Raw genomic sequence first — 19,236 nt, forward strand, 5'->3', positions numbered from 1 at the left:
AATTTCTCACCTGGTCAGTATCTATGCGCATGAATTACTCTCAACCGACTGTAACATTTCTAATTTTGATTCTGACATCAAACCTGAACACTGGGAGAGGGGATTAAACAGATCTAGGAAACAGTGGGCTTAATATAAAAAAAAGGTTAAGCATCTTGCAAGCTGTTGCTATTTACTAATTCATCAATGCATGAGATGATAAAAATAATTCAATATAATAACTTTTAATGTATCTGTTTTAACATAAAATTATACATCAGCTATTTTCCAAATGAAATCTCCACATGTGTTTTGAACTTCAGCTTCTAAGATTCCCAGCAACAAGATGAATAGCACGGTGGCTGAGAATTCTGAAAGTAGCTTTCCAACATATTTCCAGGACAGGATGGGGAAAGATAATATATGTGAGTAGGAACTTACAGAAATGACAATTTTTCAGGATCAATTTTGCTATGAAAAGACCAATAGAAAGGGAGGGAGGGAGGAAGGAAGACTTTTCAGACAAATCATAATAACAAGCTCCAATTTTAAACAAGTTGACAAACATGGAATGTAAGTTCCCTATACAAGTAAAAACAATTGCATCATTTGTGATCATTATAGCAATGGGGTAGAGAGCAATAATCAGTTTAATTAACATGCAGGTCTCAATACTTTTAACAAGCCAAACACTAAGGATTCAAATTTAAGTAGCTTTTTTCCCTTACATTTTACAACAAGATGGCCACTACCAACACATACAAGGATCACACAGTCAGTACTGCTTTAAAAATGCGAATCACACTGTTAAGACTTTGCATATCATGTGAATGATGGACGGAAGAGCTCATCCAATAGGAAATTAGTCAGTACAGTTAAAGTTATTTTCAGAACAGTAAATACAGAAATACAGATGCATTTCCCAGGGTAGGAAAAATATAGTCCAGCAAAAAGCATAGAAAAGGAAACCATGAATGCCATGCTCTGGAACACAGAAATTATATTATCATTCATCGAATCAGCTCTACTTCTCAAATGAACTAAGTGGGTTATGTTCTACAGATATGCTTTAACGTATCATGCTGAACATTTAAAAACAATATATAATTTTTCACTTGATTCCTGAAAGGAAGTAACACCCACAGAAGCCACTTTTATCAATGGATTCCTTAACTTGATCAGGAAGCATGCTACATAGTTTGGATACTGATGAGCACAGGAATGCATGGTTGATTCACACTACACACATAGAAAGAGGGCTGATTTGTAACACACCCACAGATCTGAGGCCATCCAGGGCTAGTTAACTGTACTCATGTCCTCCTGAAATCAGACTCATGTTGCTCATGACTGATGTGTCTCAGGGATGTCAGTGAAACACAGCCATGAGCAGCATCCTTTAAACTAAGATCAACACACTGCTATCTTTACTGCCATGGAAATTCTGTAGATAGCAAAGCAGCATTTATTGTGTTCCAAATTTGTTCCTGAATCTTTATTCAGTTCTAAGATTGCCTGTGCTACCCTGAAATAACTGAGACTAGAACTGCAAGGTAGAAGAAAACATTACTGTTGGAAATTTCCTACTCTTCCTCAGGAAAGGGAGTATTCTCCTAGATTCCTATTTGTTCCATAAACAAAGGGAGTCTAAGACAACTCACCGCATCCAACTTGTTGCATCCAACTCGCTACGGCCAATTTGCCATGGGACAATTTGCTGAGGAACAAGAGCTACACTAATATTGAAGAAATGATGGAATATAATCATTAAAGAAAGGATGCCAAAGGAGGGACTAAATGAAATGCAAATGACAAAAATTAGAATAATTTTTAAATAATTTTAAATAATTAAATTGAACTGTTGAATTGTTCCATGGAAAGCTAGTTGACTGTGGCAAATTGGCCAGGGTGAGCTGGCCTCAGCGAGTTGTCCCCTTGCAAAAAAAAAAAAAAAAAAAGGAACCCTTCTATTTCCAGAACACCAATCTGGGAGGAGCAAGGAAATATTAATATACCAGTTAAAATCTATCCTTACTTCTCTTCCTTGCAGCTGTTCTCAGGACTTTAGCATCCAAATGTTCTGCTTCCAACCAAAATTTTTATATTAATATAAAAATGTATTCTGTTCTTCATATTCTTAAGTAAGCAGAGAGGAAACCACACACTGAGTCCCTAAATCAGGAAACGAGGCTTTGGGCCAAAAGATTTGCCAAGCATCCAAGCAAATGGATGAACACAGCTGCTTAAACAAAAGACAATGTTTTGAAAAAAAGGGTGGGGGGACCCAAGACACATCTGGCTGCTTTTTAGAAAGAACAAATTGTGGTCATACCCTTGCATGAACTCAATTAGACTTTTGGTAGATTTGCTTTTTTATTTTGAAATCAGCTATTGAGACAAATGATTTAAAATACTCTTAAGCAATCTTATGGACATTCATTTCTTCATAAAGTAAAACACTTTAGAAATTTGTTCAGAAATGCTTTAAATTTACAATGATGGGCTTGTCAGACTCATCATTAAAGAATGGCTAAGTTCCATCCTAACTTTTAATACAGTGGAACTTCTATATCAAATACTGTAGTCAGTGGTGAAAATACAAACCATTTATTGCCTCTTTTATATACAGTTTTACCTTGCCAACATTATGTCCATTATTTCAATAAAAATATCCAGGCATAAATTTTTTATGTGCCCAGTGCTCTTAAAAATCAAATATGTTGTTGGGTTCTGGCTTTTTATTTTTAGAAGGAAAATAACACTGCCTCATAACAGCACAAAGCGTTTTGCAGAGTGTTATTCTTGATTGCAACGCCTGGACGTGGAACAAACTGATTCTCAGCTCTGTAAATTCACAATTGAGAAATCATACATATTTTTCCCTCCCCCGTTTTTTTTTTTTTTTTTACCATAAATCAAATTTTAGTAGCCAAAAAATAAAATTCAGAAGCATGGTTCTTCAACTCTTTGGGGATAAACTTTACATATCTCTTCATGCAACCTTCGAAAACCTCCTAAAAGCCGAAACTTCTAAAAAGTTTCAGCTCTGACTCTTCCAGGCCAAGATTGCTACATCTCTTATGGTTTTTATAGGCCAAAAAAGCAATTAAGAAAAAAAAAACAAGGCCACAAATCTAAAAGTTCAGCCAACCCCGAGTTAAATGCTCATGAGAGGATTTGTCTAATTTCCTTTTTGGGTGGAGTTCAAAAAATATGTAGCAAAACCCAAATAAATATTTTAAAAAGAATCCTTCTTATCATAAATAGTACTAAACATCTCACAACCAACACCTTGGTTGAAATCTTTCTCACAAGCAGTTTCTTTACTGAAAAAAAATTAACAATTTAGGTTGAAAGGAACTATTGTTGTTTACAAACACTGCCTCCGTTCCCACTTAACTATGCCAATAAGATCTTCCTTCTTCTCTCACATGTCAAGTGACCCTGGTGCATTTATTTCAAAGCAAAAAACAGGCCCCTTAACCAGCTTATTCCCAAGTTCTGAACTGAAGCTGCTGCCTGACAAATCATGAAAGCAGACAGTTGCTTTGGAAAGGGTTCCAAAACGTTTGTAAACTCCGTTGTCTCCATCCATTTGCCTTCAACGTAGTTAAAGTTTTGTAAAAGGGATTTCAAGGAGATGGAGGAGAAGATAACTGTGTAATAAAAGTTACCTTTGGACAAAAACACTGAACATTTTAAAAAATCCAGTGTGTGTGTGTGTGTGTGGTGGGATTCAAAAATTTTTACTACCGGTTCTGTGGGCATGGCTTGGTGGGTGTGGTGTGGCTTGGTGAGTGTGGCAGGGGAAGGATACTGTAAAATCTCCATTCCCATCTCACCCCGCTAACCTGCTTTCCAGCTCCATTCTCCTGTACAGGACAACAAAAGAAGACCCAGCCAATCAGCTGGGACTCGGGAGGCAGAGAATAGATGGGGGCGGGGCCAGTCAGAGGTGGTATTTGCCGGTTTTCCGAACTACTCAAAACGTCCGCTACCGGTTCTCCAGAAGTGGTCTGAACCTGCTGAATACCATCTCTGGTGTGTGTGTGTGTGTATGTGTGTGGATATATTTATAAACACATTACAAGTGGTATCCTGTATTTTAATTAAGACCTACATGAGTCCTGTATTTTACATCTTTTGAGGTGCAGCTCAGATCTGCATTTTTGCTAAAGTGCTGTCACATTGGAGGAAACACAGGCTGTTTTACAACTGTCTTACTGTATTTCTGGGGTATGAAAATTCTTGAGCTGGGGAATCTGCCTTGGGAGAACTCTTCCCACGCCCCTCCAGAACTTGAAATGCAGTCATATCAATCTCCTCCTTTGGTATCAATTGCTTATATGATGTAATTTATTTGGACCCCTTTCCATTTGAACTGGGGCAAAACTACATGTTACAAAGCAAATGCTAGTATTGTGGGGGAATCTCAGCACAACACAGGGGTGAAATTCAAAAATTTTCCCTACTGGCTCTGTGGGCGTGGCTGTGGGCGTGGCTTGGTATAATAGTAATAGCAACCAGGGGCAATTTTTTACCAATTCAAATTGTCCCTACCACCTCTCCTGAGCCAGGCCGGGGTGGTTGAATTTCACCTCTGCGTTAACCCCTTCCAAGTCTCCATTACAATATTTCCTTTCTCCTCTTTTCATGCCACTGGAACTCCAAAATCACTGATGATGGAGGAAATTGCCTTGGCAAAGTATTTGAAGAGAAAACCTGGCTGGTGCCTGAATGGTTAAACATACAGATTTCTTCCCTGCCAGATGGTTCTCCTTTTTGCATGGACTTCCAGATCTCTAATTCTTCCCTAGAACAATGCCTTGTTTCCCATTTCTATTGTTTTTCTAAAAGCCAAGCTTCAAGACTGAAGCTAAAGAGGGAAATGGCTTTGGCGGGGCAGTGGAAGAGGAAAAGATCATGTATAACCATGTCTTTCCTGTCAGCTGATTTCTACTCCACAAATCTATCTAAGTAAAGTTACATGCTTAGAAATATGTTTTCAATTATATTGGAACTACTGATTCTCCTCAAAATAAGACTCTGTAACATGCAAGTACAATATTCTGTTATCACCAAATCAGCTCATTTTCCTGAAGTTCTTCAAAGCAACAGGCCTTCCATGTTAAAAAAGGGCCTTCATTCTCCTCTACCATGGCATGCATTACTCCCAATATTTACCTCAGTTTTCTTCAGCTCAGTTCTCAACTTGCACAAGATGCTAAATGGTAATCAAGATAATGATAAATAAAATAAAATTCTCCTTTGCCCTTTCTCCAAATGAATCTCTGCTTAAGCATAAGGAATTTCATTTGTAGAATCTGCGTTTTTTTTAAAAAAAAATAGCAGAAATATTTATATGATCTGTCCAAACCCATTCATCTTCTCTAATTTTACAAATGGCATAAGCTTATTATGCATAAGCTAGTGTTAGTTGTTCCTTATTATTAATTCTATTATAACTCACAGATTTGCAGACAAAACATTAATTGTGTATTACTTATATTTAGCCCCAAGGTGCTATTGGTCCCTTTGTTGCAACATTCAGACTGGAGGATTGAACTCACCATCATTTAGAAAAGGAATTTCATACCTCATATACTGATCCTTAGAAATCACATTTAATTTACCATCTTGGCTTCTATATTGGAAAATAAGATTTGCACGAATTTCTTCAATACCAGTAGTAGTACTTCTGTTGCTGTTATGGTCTATTGAAATAACCCTGATTCCTGATGACTACACAGATAAGCCTTGGCAAGGTTTTCAGAAATAGCCTGCCAATGCTTTCTTTCTAGGTGTGAGAGAAGTTCGGTCCAGAGTCGGCCAAATGGCTTCCATGTCTAAGGCAAAAGGAGACTTCAAAGTATCTCAGCTTCTAATCTAGCACCTTAGCTACTAAACCAAACTGGCTCTTCATGTACTTCTCACAGCTACGAAATTAACCCTAAGTCCGAGCATAAGGTAGTTTTCGAATACCTTTAAGGAGAATGTATAGTGAGTAATACAGCCTATGTCTAACCTCACATGGTAACAGAAATTTGTATATAAGGTGTCTTAACATAAAGATCTCATATAAACATTAGCACACTCTCCCTGGAAAACGTAGTAAGCTCCCCAAGATCACTGGCCTCTTTATTCACTAGAATGACATTTAAAAAAATCTTGTTTGGCATTCCCCAATATTGGAAGGTACATGATACCTATTGGGGTCTTGACACTCTTTAAATGAACTGTTGCACCATCTTGATCTAGCCAAATCCCCAATCTTTACTGCCAGTGAATCTAAGAGGTACTCCCCAATGGCACACCTAATCAAACAGTACCTAAACAACAGAGTGTTTTTACTCTGGAATGATGTCATGCCCTCCACTCAGCTGTTTTTGAAAGCCAATACAGTAGGATTTCCTATCCAGAGAGATCATACTCCTGTGCTACCGGTTACACAAAAACAACACAGCATATACTTCTCCACTGCCTCTTTTTCAAAGATATTCATATTAGCCTTATCTCCTCACTATTGCACACATACCCAGAGTGCACAGGACAATTCTACCTCTTCCTGCTGCTTTCAAATACTAACCTTGCTATAACATAGAATATTGTCAGTTTCTGTGTAGTGGTGCTAAACGTCCATCAGATGTTCCATGAACTAATAATAATGAGCATTCAGTTCATCACACAAGAATGCTCTTTGATAGATTTAGTTTGGCACACGCCATCCTTCATGCTTCCTTACACCCATCTAATGGTTCTACCCCTCCTGTTAGATTTCTTTTAAACTTTTGTTATATATATATATATATATATTCATTCTTAAGTTTTCGCGGGTACTTACATGTATGGTATTCAGCTTTGTTCGGGTATTTTCCCATGTCATTATAGTTGTGCTTTTAAAGTTGTAGCAAGATTTCAGCAGAATCTCACCTGCCATCATTAGGCTTCTGTATTGTGTTCGTCTGTATTGTATATTGTATATTCTGTATTGTGCTCGTCCAGACAAACACAATACAGAAGCCTGATGATGGCAGATGAGATTCTGCCTAAATGTTGCTACAACTTTAAAAGCACAACTATAATGACGTGGGAAAATACCCGAACAAAGCTGAATACCATACATGTAAGTACCCGCGAAAACTTAAGAAAGCATATATATATTGATTGATGGCAGTTATTGGCTGACTTCAGTCTTCTCCACATGTGCCTCAGATCTTACAGAATTTTGGAACCAGCTTGGAATTGGCAGACTAGACATGACTTAAGGCTAATAACCCAATTAGGAAATAAGTCCTCTTCATACTCAGTGGCACACAGGCCACAAATAATTACAATTTGAAAAAGGACGCTGTAATGACAATTGCACTTTCTGTAATCCATGGCTGGCCATGAAGAAAGCAGATAATGCCACAAAAGAAGGCAAAGGTAGCCTTTAAAAGGCAACACCAACCATGAATGTTGTTCTGGTGAAGAGATATATGAGACAAAAGAAACAAACCAGAAAGACACAAAGTAATACAAACAACAGTTTTAAAACTGTCCAGCACTGCTGGGATCACATTGAAGGAGACGGACAATAGATGGGTCGCTTTTGGCTCCTCGAATGAACTCTTCCAGAGAAAGTTTTCCTAGAAAATAAACACAGATGCTGGTTTGGATTTTCAAAATAAATATAAATCATCACTACCTATTATTAAGTTCAGATAGTATGTTAGGCCATAAGTTATGGTTAAAAAATACAGCAGTACCTTAGTACTCAACTGCTTTGAACTTATCAAATTTGGCACTCAATGCATTTTGATGTGAACATTTTGTCCTGATACTCATTGTTTGTTTGGTATTCAATGCAAAAGCTAGAACTTGTCAGTGTCAGTTGCCTTGTGACTTACTATACTACTCCGTATGGAAAAATTTGTTTGGTACTCATCATGCCTTCCCAGAACCAATTAACGATTAGTACCAAGGTACCACTGTACTTCGTTCTTCCAACATGCTAATTCAAAACAAAACATATTATAATTGAACATGGTAGCCCAATTCATACAACACGTTGAGTCATAATTTATCTGAGGTTTGGTTTAATCCCTGTGTTTGTAAACTACATTTTATGGTTTAATATGGAATGCAAATTTAGCCAGTATATACAAGCAAGTATAACCCTATCACTACTTCCCTTAAAAATAACATATTGATTATGATTGCCTCTATATATGAAATTTCTACAATGTTGAATCTGTTACTGAATTAGTAAAGGAGACAACAACAACTTCGTCCACCCATTTTCCCATCTGATCTTTTGAGCCATATCTCTTGCCCGGAATTGTTTAGAGTCCCCCTCCAACTCCCAGGTCACAGCCCACTACCGGGTCATGGCCCATTCAGAACTAGGCACACAAGTGGCAGGTGAGCATGCATGCGAAACTCCACACATGCGAGTGGCAGGCTCTTGTTCTCATGCATGAAGCTCCATTTGTCTTTGCACAAATGGAGCTGTGCTCACACGTGCACATGTACCTGCCACTCACACTGAACCATCCCCCCTCCCCAAGCTGGGCCGTCAAACTGGAAAGGTTAGGAACTGCTGCTTTAGCATATTTGTATTATGCTCCCTTTCCAGGTGAGGACAAGAGCAAGTGAACTTTTTGGTTTAAAAGCTAATATTCACTAGCAAATTTAAATATGAAATTCTTATCTTACACTAGCTCAGATATTATTGACACAGCTTATTATTGTGTACTGTAGCTAAAGACTTCTGAAAGTGGTGGACTACAACCTCTGGAACATTTAGGAGGTCATATTGGGAAAGCTCGATCTGTTCAGATTGGCATTGGTTCTCCTGAACCTTACCCATTTGCTCTTAAATTACAGATGCCGAAAACTAAATCTGAGAATCCTTCTTTGTGGAAGATGATCTTTTCTACTAAGAAAAGGTTCCTGCTTCAAAAGTATCCTAGTCTACATGATTGTAAAATCATCTCCATTGCTCAAGAACTGAGAAATATCAACTTTGATGGCAGTGATTAGTGATGGGGCATTTGGCATCTGCAAAAACTGAATTGTTCAGGTATGGCTTCGGTAAAATAAAACCTCTCAATAGTTCATGCAATTAGTAATGCCTTCCCAAAATTGATCTGTTATGTTGGAAGTGAAAAATTACCTACAGTTCAGGAGAAAAGGTTTTGAGTCTATCAAGACACTGAGCTAACAAAGCACAATGATGCTAAGAGAGATAATTGGAAGACATATCTATAGCTTTCATAACAGCACTATAAAATAAATATCTTTCTAATTGAATTATAATCAATTTTTAAAAGCAATTTTTGAACTATTTCCACACAACCATAAAAAAGATTTGACTTCTTTCTTACTCATAGATTTGGAAGCATGTTTAAAGGAACTGAGGAATGGATTTTAGTTGTAATGCTTCTAGGATTTGTCTTGCTGTGCCATTATAACTGGGATTTTTTGGGCGGGTGGGGGGGGGTGTTCTTCCTGGCTTAAATCTAAATCCTAATATTTATCTGAGTAATGGGTTGAGCTGCAAGACAGCAACCTAACAAGAAACAGCATCTGGCTTGCCAATTTTTTTTTCACAGTAACACTAACCATCATTCTTTCACAAAGGTTTATTGCTGTCTCTATGAATCAGTGGCATACTCCTACTTATTCAAGTCTGCTCTTCAAAAGGCATCAAGAGATCAGAAACAACAGAAGTTAAGTTAAAAGGAAGATAATCCAAAGATAACTTACCGTCTCTGTTGGTATCCATCTGGCGAAATATTTTCTCAGTTCTTTTCTCTGGTGTTGATTCATCTTCTGGCATCTTCATAACCGAAGAAACCATCTTGTAGATTGCCTAAAAAATGGAATATGAAAAGGAAGGGTCTAGAGTTCTATAATTTCAGAAACTGCAATGGGAATTCTGTGCATTGGCAGGTAGCTTTCAGGAATTTAGGTAACTAAAGCTGCCTCTTCTATCCTGAACTTTACAGATGTACCACACAATTCTCATTATCCTCAAAGACACATTGAGATGAAGACATAATGATTATCAATGGGGTTATTAACCAAATGATATTTTGCTAGTGAAATTTCATTGCAGTTTAAAGGTGGATGCTTCCCTTAGAAAGGCATCTAGATGATTTGCTCAGATTCTACAATTGTTAAGGGAAGATTTTGTTTTTCCGAAAACCATAATTACAAATTATCTTGGTTTGCAGCAAAATCATCCTTTGGTAATTCATTTAAATGTTATCCCTGTTTTATGATCACTGGGAGAACCTCACTCCAGCTCAAGCAAATGAAAGCATGGGCAAAAAACTGAGCTGAACAGGATCCACAATGCAATCAGCAGCTTCTTATGGGGCACATAGAGGAACAATTCTAATTCCAGTTATTCAGAATTAAATCCTACTGAAAATTTAGTTCCATATAAATAAGCATGCCATTATAGCCTTAAATCAATGTACACAGAGATCTTGGTTTCCCTTGTCCCCTTGTTTTCAATTACACATCACACCTATAAACTTTATGCTATACTTTTTTGTACATAAAAAGTCTTACTGGAACCACCCCTTTTCCCTTCCCTATTGGTTATGTCAAAACACTTGTTGCAATAACCAATAAAAGAAAATGCTGAATGAGCAAATAAGTGCTCATTATTTACAGCATTAATTACTGAACAGTGGGAGTAAACGTTAATGACCAATCCAATACGTACTCTAATTGTATATTTCTTGCAAAGAATGTTTCCGTGTTTATTTATTGTAAAGATTCAGTACATTGTACATTTAAAATAAAGGGGTGGATCCTTTAAAAGCATCCTTAAAAAGATTACTGTACAACTAAAAAACAGTAACAGAAAAAAAATCTTATCTGAAAAAAAATTAGAATGATGATTATTTTGTTTAAAGAAGTAATGCCATACCATTTCTTGAAAATGATTTCCAACTGAACACTAGATTTATGTGATGCAGGCATACATAATTGATGTGTATACATAAAGTTGGATTGCAAGTATAATAAATGTGTATCCGCCTAAGGAAACCCTACTCCCTCCCTCCCATGAAGAAGCAAGTCCACTTAAATATGCTCTGAAATGTGTTCAAAGGATACTGACATGTGGTTGAATCTTAGAATATATCTTAACAATGAAATCTTAGACATCTCCATTGAGAATTAGTCTTGGTTATTATAGTTATTCTTAGTTAATTCAGTACACTATTGTACTGAATTATACTGTACTGTACTGAATTATACTGTACTGTATTGAGTACCCTATATTACATATGTATGTATGTATGTATGTATATTTCTACCAGATAAAATTTATACTACTGTACATTTTACAGTTCAAGTATACTACTTTCAGTTAAGTAGACATCTTCAGCCTGGTGTCTTACAAACTGTGGATATCATGAATTGTAGTTATCTGGTACCTATGCTGGATATCCTCTAGTAAACTACTAATGTATTAGTTCTGCCTATACTAGAGATCTTTCCATTTAGGAAAAAATACTGGTATATTAGTTTCTCCTATATTGGACATCTAAGTAAATGTTTATTTTTTATTTCTAAATTAAACTGCTACTCAGTGAAGTCAAATTAATAATAAAGTATAAATGAAAAGTGGTATCATTTGTTTAATGTCATACATAATTGAACAGGTCTGCAACAATCCGTATGACCACTTGATGGCAGAAAGGTGACACAGAAAATGTTTCGCCCTCTAGCAGTCATACAGATTTTTGCAACAAGCATTTATGGTGCCCCTAATTGAGTTGCTAGGGAAAAACTGAATATTGAACAGAAATAGCATCAGAAAAGAAGATGCCTACAGATCACAGGAAAAATGCTAATACAGATTTTCCTCAGTTTGGAAAAGACTTAGGTATAAGTCAATATATCTTACTATATGCTAAAGTAGCCTTTAATACTTTTCCAGAAGTAAGCAATTTTTTCCCTACTGCAATTTCTATGTGCCACACTATATCAAAGTTTATCTACATTTAACACAGAAGAAATTCTAATTGCTTACTGATAGACTGGTCTAAATTGTTCTTTCCCTTCCCTTCCTTTCTTTCATCTTGCCATTATTGTGAGCAATTCCAACAAATAGTATGGTGATGACACAAGCCAAACTAATATAATTCAACATTAAACTTGGGAACTCTAATATGAAATCAAACTGGTAGGTAACAAAGGTAACCATAACAACAGTCCTTCATTAAAAATATGAATTTCAGAAAGCTAGTTAAAATAGGCTATTTATACAACTACCAAAAATAGTTGCATTATGCTCAAATAGATCTCTAGGAAAATCTTTCTGACATCTGACATTTTTTATTCCTCTCATAAACAAATTGGAAATTCAAGAGCTTGTGCCACAACTTTGCTAGCCCACGTCTCATTTGAGACTATATTAATGGTCATCAGAAAATCCTCTGGCCTCAGCTCCACAGAACGGACATGAAATAGCACCAGTTTAGCATGCCACCTGGGATAGATGAAAGATTTATACTAAAACTTTATCTCAAATACTCTGGGGTGGTGAAATCCACCTGTAATTGTTTAAAGGGTGGTAGCAACCGTACAGAGAACACTTCAAAATAGGCAAAAGAAGACAGAGCAACTTTAAAGGTGATGAAAGGAAAGAATGCAGCACATGAAGAGAAATGAGGGTAGGAAAATTCACCCCTCTGTTGGAGAAAAAGATTGTGGGGACAATGTTATCTATCCAGTTTTTATTCCAACAAGAATAATCAGTATTTCCAAAGCTTACTCCAAGGGTATTGAAATTATAGATCAGAACATCAGGTTGGGAAATGTGATCTTCACAACAACAGGGTAAGGTAAGTTAGGCTGAAGGTCTTCCACTGATTTCTGATTTGAACCTTGTCACTTCAAGTCCTAATCCAAGGTTAACTGCTACAACATGTTGGTTTTTCACTGGCTTGGCTATAACCATCCATACTATACATACCCACACTAGCCAAATAAGGAATCAAAATTCAGAAATACAAAGTAGACCATCCCAAGAATAAATTTTCTAATTGCCTTGATTTTCTAATTGCCTTGGTTACTGTAGATCCCCTTTTACTTTACTTTTTCAGTAGAGCTGACAGTTTTTTGGTCACACAGGGTGGGATTACAGCTGACAGAATAACATAATTTACCAATCAAAATATGGAGCAATTAGACAAAACAGAATTTACACTGTGAATCCAATTTCTTATTTCGTGGTCTTCAGAAGGAAACACACCTGAATATCTTGGCAGAGATAAGATTTTTCTTTCTATTCTAGCTGGTGATTAAATATTAATATTATATTTCATTTTTATAGTGAAGAGAACATGATAATTCAAAAACAGTGAAAAATTTATTCATTCATTGTTTGAGAAGGGAGGGAGGGAGGGAGGGAGGCAGGCAGGCAGGCAGGCAGGCAGGCAGGCAGGCAGGCAGGAAGGAAGGAAGGAAGGAAGGAAGGAAGGTTCTTATAAGTGATACATACCTGAACTATTTCTAACATTTCTGCTTTGCTGATGTATCCATTTCCATCCAGATCATACATACTGAATGCCCACTTCAGCTTTTGCTCCAGTTTCCCTCGGGACGTTACACTCAAAGCTATGATAAATTCTCTGAAATCTATTGTTCCATCGCCGTTTGCATCAAATGTACGGAACACATGTTCAGCAAATTTAGAAGCGTCCCCATAAGGAAAAAAATTCCCATAGATTTTCTTAAATTCCTCCATGGACAAATGTCCACTTGGGCAGTCTCTGAGAAAGCCTTTGTACCATTCCTGGATCTCATGTTCAGTAAAGTCTGTGCTTTCTAGCAAATCTTGCATCACTTCTGGGCGTAACTTGCTGTTCTGTTTTCCCATGGTGGTATCAGGATTTTATCTAAAGAAGGGAGGGGGGAAAAGCAGTTTATTCTCTTGTTTACAAAACCAAGGAATGATGAACAGCATGGGCCTTAGACAACCTTTTAAAGGACTGATTCTCTTGGTGATGATTAACATTTTCATTTGAAATAATTCAGTGCAGTCCACTTCTCCCAAACCATAAGAATTCCTCAGCATACAAATGAGAAGTACCAAATTTTGACTTGTGACTGAACCTCCTTACGTGAATACCATTTTATGTTTTGAAAGACAGAATGGAAGAGAGATCCCTGCTCTTAAGTGAATCTGGGAGGAGACATAAGAGACTGAAGAAAGATATTCACCTAGATATGATCTAATGAGCCAATGCAAAGCCTACCACAGGAGGCCTGCTCGGAAGCCCTATTTTCCTTCAGGTTGTTTATATCCTGTAGTGCAGAGTTTCCCCATCTTCGCAATTTTAAGATGCTTGGATTTCGACTCCCAGAATCCCCCAGACAGCATACTGGATGAGGAATTCTGGGAGTCAAAGAACACACATCTTATAGTTGCCAAGGTTTTAGAGACATTGTTGTAGTGAATTTGTTTATCACATTTGTATAGCCATTGTGACCAGGAGCAGCATACATAATAAAACAATTATCTATTGCCAGATGGCACAATCATACCAGTATTTAAAATTTCACTCTAAAAGCTTATTGCAGGCATATTAACCTAGCGATCTCCAAATGATTTTGACTGCAATTCCTTCAGGCCATAGCTAAACCCACTGTTTACAGGTCTTGGAACCTTTAATCTAAAACACTTGAAAATACTTATGGGGGGATTGAATAGTAACAGTGGCATATCTGCTCCATTGATCAAAGCCAGGGCAAGATAGATTCATCAGACTTTCTGCAAATGTAAAGAATAGAAAGGATTACAAAACCATATTACTCAACTAATTTGATTAGCAATGTCCATATAGTAGAGACAACATTTCTTGTGTTTAATGCACATTATTGTAAATATTAGTGATCCTATTCTACTCTTTGTCAGGTTTTCGTAACTATTATGTCAAAAATTTGTATAAGTTTACACAGCACTTTTTAGAAAAAAAATAAAAGAAAATGTGATTGAGAATTCAATGGAGTATGAATTTTTCATATTCCTTTATATTCCTTAATGGCCAGCTATCAAATCCAATTAAGTCATTTTAAACTGATCTAGGTAAGATTCTTCAATTTTTTTAAAAAAAGAAAAAAAGCTAATAAAACACACATTTATAAAACTGGAAATTCTTTTCCCCTGAAAGTTATTTAAAAATGTACCCCAAGTATAGTTCTAATGTCCACATTTATAATTAAGTTATAAAGGTTAGATTTCATTACCAGAACTCTGCCATAGACATAATGGATCTAAGAAATTAAAATCATGCCATATATCTACGGTATTAAGCAACATTTTTATAAAACCAACATTTCAACAATAAATTCAGTAATTTCATTAGCTTTCTCAATAGTTCTCCTCAAGGGAGCACATGAAGAAAAACTTTTTGAATAATGAGGGTTCTTAGGATTATCTCAGGAGCTACAACTGCAATTTCTACACAGGGAAGTGGTAGTAAACAAGACTATATTTTGGTGGATGGTCACTTTAATAGCATAAAAAAGGCAGAAAATCAAAACTCATAAACAAATGATGTTCACCAAATGTCTTAAGCAAATAAAATTTAACATCAAAATTTACCATCAAATTGTAAATGTGGTACAAAGTACAAAAACAGCCCATTGTTTCACCCCTTGCCAGATTTCTGTTCCTTTCCCTCTGTTCACCACAATCCACTTATAAGTTATATCCCAAGGAAGCGCACAAAGATCTCTTTTAAAAAATTTTTAAAAACCTTTATTAAATACAAAAAATTAAAATATACAAATATATAAAAAAGTACAAAGTCGTACAAATAAACATCACAACACGTTCTATAGTAAAACTAATCTATTTTTCTCTAATACATTTTGATAGTGATTTGAATATTTCATAGTAGGCAGAGGTGGTATTCAGCAGGTTCTGACCAGTTCTGGAGAACCAGTAGTGGAAATTTTGAGTTTGGAGAAACGGCACCACCTCTGACTGGAGAATTTACAGTATCCCTCCCCTGCCACGCCTGCCAAGCCACGCCCACAGAACCAGTAGTAAACAATTTTGAATCCAACCATTGATAGTAGGTATTAAGTGGCAGTTACTTTAAGGATCTCTATCTTACCTATCCTCAAAACAAACCCATCCAGTAAAACGAAGTGTGATTAGCACAGAATGTTCAAGAAAGTTATATGACTTCATTCAAACACAGAACAACTCCCCTTTTCTCTGAGACTTTAACCATGATGCTACATTAGTTCTTACAGGCATTTGGCCTTCTTAATGTAGGGTTGATTTCCCCCCGACTCTTTCAATCTTATCCAATTTTCATAGACTACCTGGACAAATCCCTACAATTTTCTTGGCAAACTTTCTCAGAAGGGGTTTGCCGTTGCCTCCTTCTTAGGGCTGAGAGAAACTGACTGACTAAAAGTCACCCAGTTGACTTTGTGTTTAAGGCATTACTAGAATTCATGGCTTCCCAGTCCTCAGGTATGATTTAATAAGGGTTTTAATAGTAATGTTCCACAGGCTAAGTATGAACTTCCAGTAAGCTGCAGTAATTGTTATATCTTCTGTCTAATCTGTATTCCTTATTAGTTATAAAGCAACTCTTTGTTAATTGTCAACTGTGTTCTTCAATCTTTGTAACATATATAAGAATTTGGCTGACAATCTCTGGCATTCTTATGGCAGGAGACCAGTGACTCACTCTTAACTGGCTAGCTTTAATAAAACAACTATTGGATCCCCTCCAATTGTAAGTTTTTTTCCAGGATGTTGCCTTACCTGTTCTTTTTGCTATTCTTCTGTGATTGGTCTTTCATTCAAGTTACTTCCAAATGGAAGAGTGAGTTTTATTTCTCCTAATAGGTAGCATGAGGTGTAGGTACAGCTATCCAAATAGAACCTGCAAAGGACTAATAATCAAATATCCCAGTTGCCAAGAAAAAGGGAACCAAAACAAGGAAACATTTTTCAGCCAACTATCGTAACTGTAAAGGTCAGATGACACAAAGCTAAATAGCAAATCAAAGGGTATATGTGATCTTTATGGCCAACAAAACATAAAACAAACCAAAATCCATAATTATATGGGCATCTCTGGTAAAGATAATTCAACCAGGAAGAAAGCCACAATTACATAAGCTTCAGAAAAGTTTGGGAGGTAGTCAAATGTGCACACACATACACACACACTGATCATGTTCCAGTGAAATGAATGAAGCATCTGGAGCATAAGGAACGACAGATTTGAAATGCAGAAATAGCCAGTATGGAAAAATGGATCAGGAAGATGCATGAGCTTGCAGAAATGGTGAAATTGACTTGTTTGATTAAGGAAGGAACAACAGTTATAAAAGACTAGAAATCCTTTTATCGCCTTTTTGCTGAAAATTGATAAATATGAATGAGTGGTTTGGGAATTTATTGATTTAAAAGGTTTGTTTAAGAGAAAAGGGGAACCATGTTATGAAACTTAATAGGGTGGAGATGGTAATTATAATGTTTATAAAGGCTGAAAAGATTGGAAGTTACTTTTCCAGGTACCCTTTTTCTTTTGTTATCTTTCTTTTTTTTCCTTTTATTCTTTTATATTTCTTTTTCATATTTTCCCTTTTATGGTTCTGTAGTTTTTTTAATGTCATGTAAAATGTTCCTTATATTAAAAACACTCCAAGTCAGAAACATTTTTAGGGAACAAAAAGTTTCCATCCACAAAATTTGAGTGCAAAATATACTTCACTATAATAAAATAATAAAGAATAAAACATGCATTTAAATATTTTCTTAGACAAAACACCCTTTTAAAAAGTATTTAATCCTAAAATAAATATGAGGAGAGGGAAAGGGTGAACTGACAACGCATTACTGCAAAACCATCCTCTATAAATAAGGAACAATTACTAAATTGAAAGTTATCCTTTAAAAAAGAGCTGTCATCTTCCAGTTTGAACATGATTCTGTGCAGTACAATTATATCTGGATTATCTAAAAACACTTAACAAAGAACCCCAGTTTGTGGATTGGATGGGATTAAAGTAGAAGGAGGCAACATTTGAGCAGCTGGGTTGCAACTTGGCCTCCTGTTTTTCCACAGAGACATTTATTTGTGTTTGATTGTATATTACAACATTTCTAGGCTGCACTAACCTTTCTCAGTTCAGAGTGTTTTATCACAGAGAGGTAACATCCCTAGAAAAGTTTGGGCTAAATTTTTCCAGTCTTTTTCTATGTACTGAGGGATTGGGGTAAAAATGAAGGCAGAATGACCTGGGGGTCCACCCACTCCTTTCCTTACTCTTAAATCTTCCCAAACAGCCTAAAAAATCCCACCAACAAAATCCAGTGATTTTGCCATCGAATTTCATACGCACAATCTGGCCATGCTGCGGATCCAGGAAGGGGTATCAAAGTTTTCAACTTATATAGGACGAATTTTCTGAATTCAAAACATAAGCCAGCTTTCCCTGACCTGGAGCCCTTTAATGAAGCTGGAATTATAATTCTCTGTCACTTTACTTTGCTAGCAGTATCAACATGAGTGCTGTCAGTGTGTGTACATGCACACATAAATATTTGGGAGCAGCCTTCTATGCAGCTGTGCAACCTTTACAGAAAACGTGATTATTTTAACACTCTGGAAAGAGCTGTGCCACTTGTATTGTTTTTAATATTTAATTAGCTTCAGCTGCTTAATGATACATGTTTGAACAACTTAACTATTTTTCTTTTTTCTCCCAATAGCTTAGAGGTCCAATGATGGTCTTGATAATTCATGTCAACCAACCTTCGGCTTCTTAATGCATATCTTACATAAATATTCTTATGTATTAGGAAATCTCCAAACTGAAGACAGGAGTCTGTCTTTGACAACATCATGAAGCAATTCAAAAGGATTTATAAATTATTTCATAGTAGATTTATCCTTTCAGCCTCCCAGTTTCCTTCATTTTTGTCATCTGGCAGATCATATACTAAGGGGACTGGAGTACCTTCTCCAGCTGCTCTCTTCTCTTTCAAGGCCCCAGAAAAAGGCCTATTGAACACCTGAGACAGAAAATCCCAAGAGACACAATTCACAGATGCAACAGTCTACCCAATTCAACATCCAACAAATAATTCAATTCAGTGATCCAGGAATGCCACTGGAGTTACCAAGCCAGGAATTTGTGTATGACAGGTAAATACTTCTAACATTTACAGAAGCAAGAGCCTGTGACACTTTGGAACTCTCTAATTTAAAC

At 36.4% G+C, this 19,236-nt stretch overlaps 1 protein-coding gene across 2 annotated transcripts in view; it reads right to left on the minus strand.

Moving 5' to 3' along the window:
- Positions 1-208: 208 nt before the first annotated feature.
- The window catches only part of NCALD (neurocalcin delta), a 57,162-nt gene continuing 38,134 nt past the window's right edge, over positions 209-19,236 (minus strand). The window contains exons 1-4 of one of the 2 annotated variants that reach the window (XM_087931565.1): positions 16,778-16,798; positions 13,490-13,886; positions 9,730-9,835; positions 209-7,607 (exon numbers count right to left, since the gene is read on the minus strand). In XM_087931565.1, the coding sequence (XP_087787691.1) occupies positions 7,510-7,607; positions 9,730-9,835; positions 13,490-13,867 (582 nt within the window). In that variant the 5' untranslated portion in view covers positions 13,868-13,886; positions 16,778-16,798 and the 3' untranslated portion in view covers positions 209-7,509. Of the gene's footprint in view, positions 7,608-9,729; positions 9,836-13,489; positions 13,887-16,777; positions 16,799-19,236 lie in introns of those variants that run through there. The other variant, XM_026703506.2, reaches the window with a different exon arrangement.

Source organism: Pseudonaja textilis, chromosome 3, assembly GCF_049901715.1.
Source record: "Pseudonaja textilis isolate UNSWEBS1 chromosome 3, rPseTex1.2, whole genome shotgun sequence".
Taxonomy (NCBI): domain Eukaryota; kingdom Metazoa; phylum Chordata; class Lepidosauria; order Squamata; family Elapidae; genus Pseudonaja; species Pseudonaja textilis.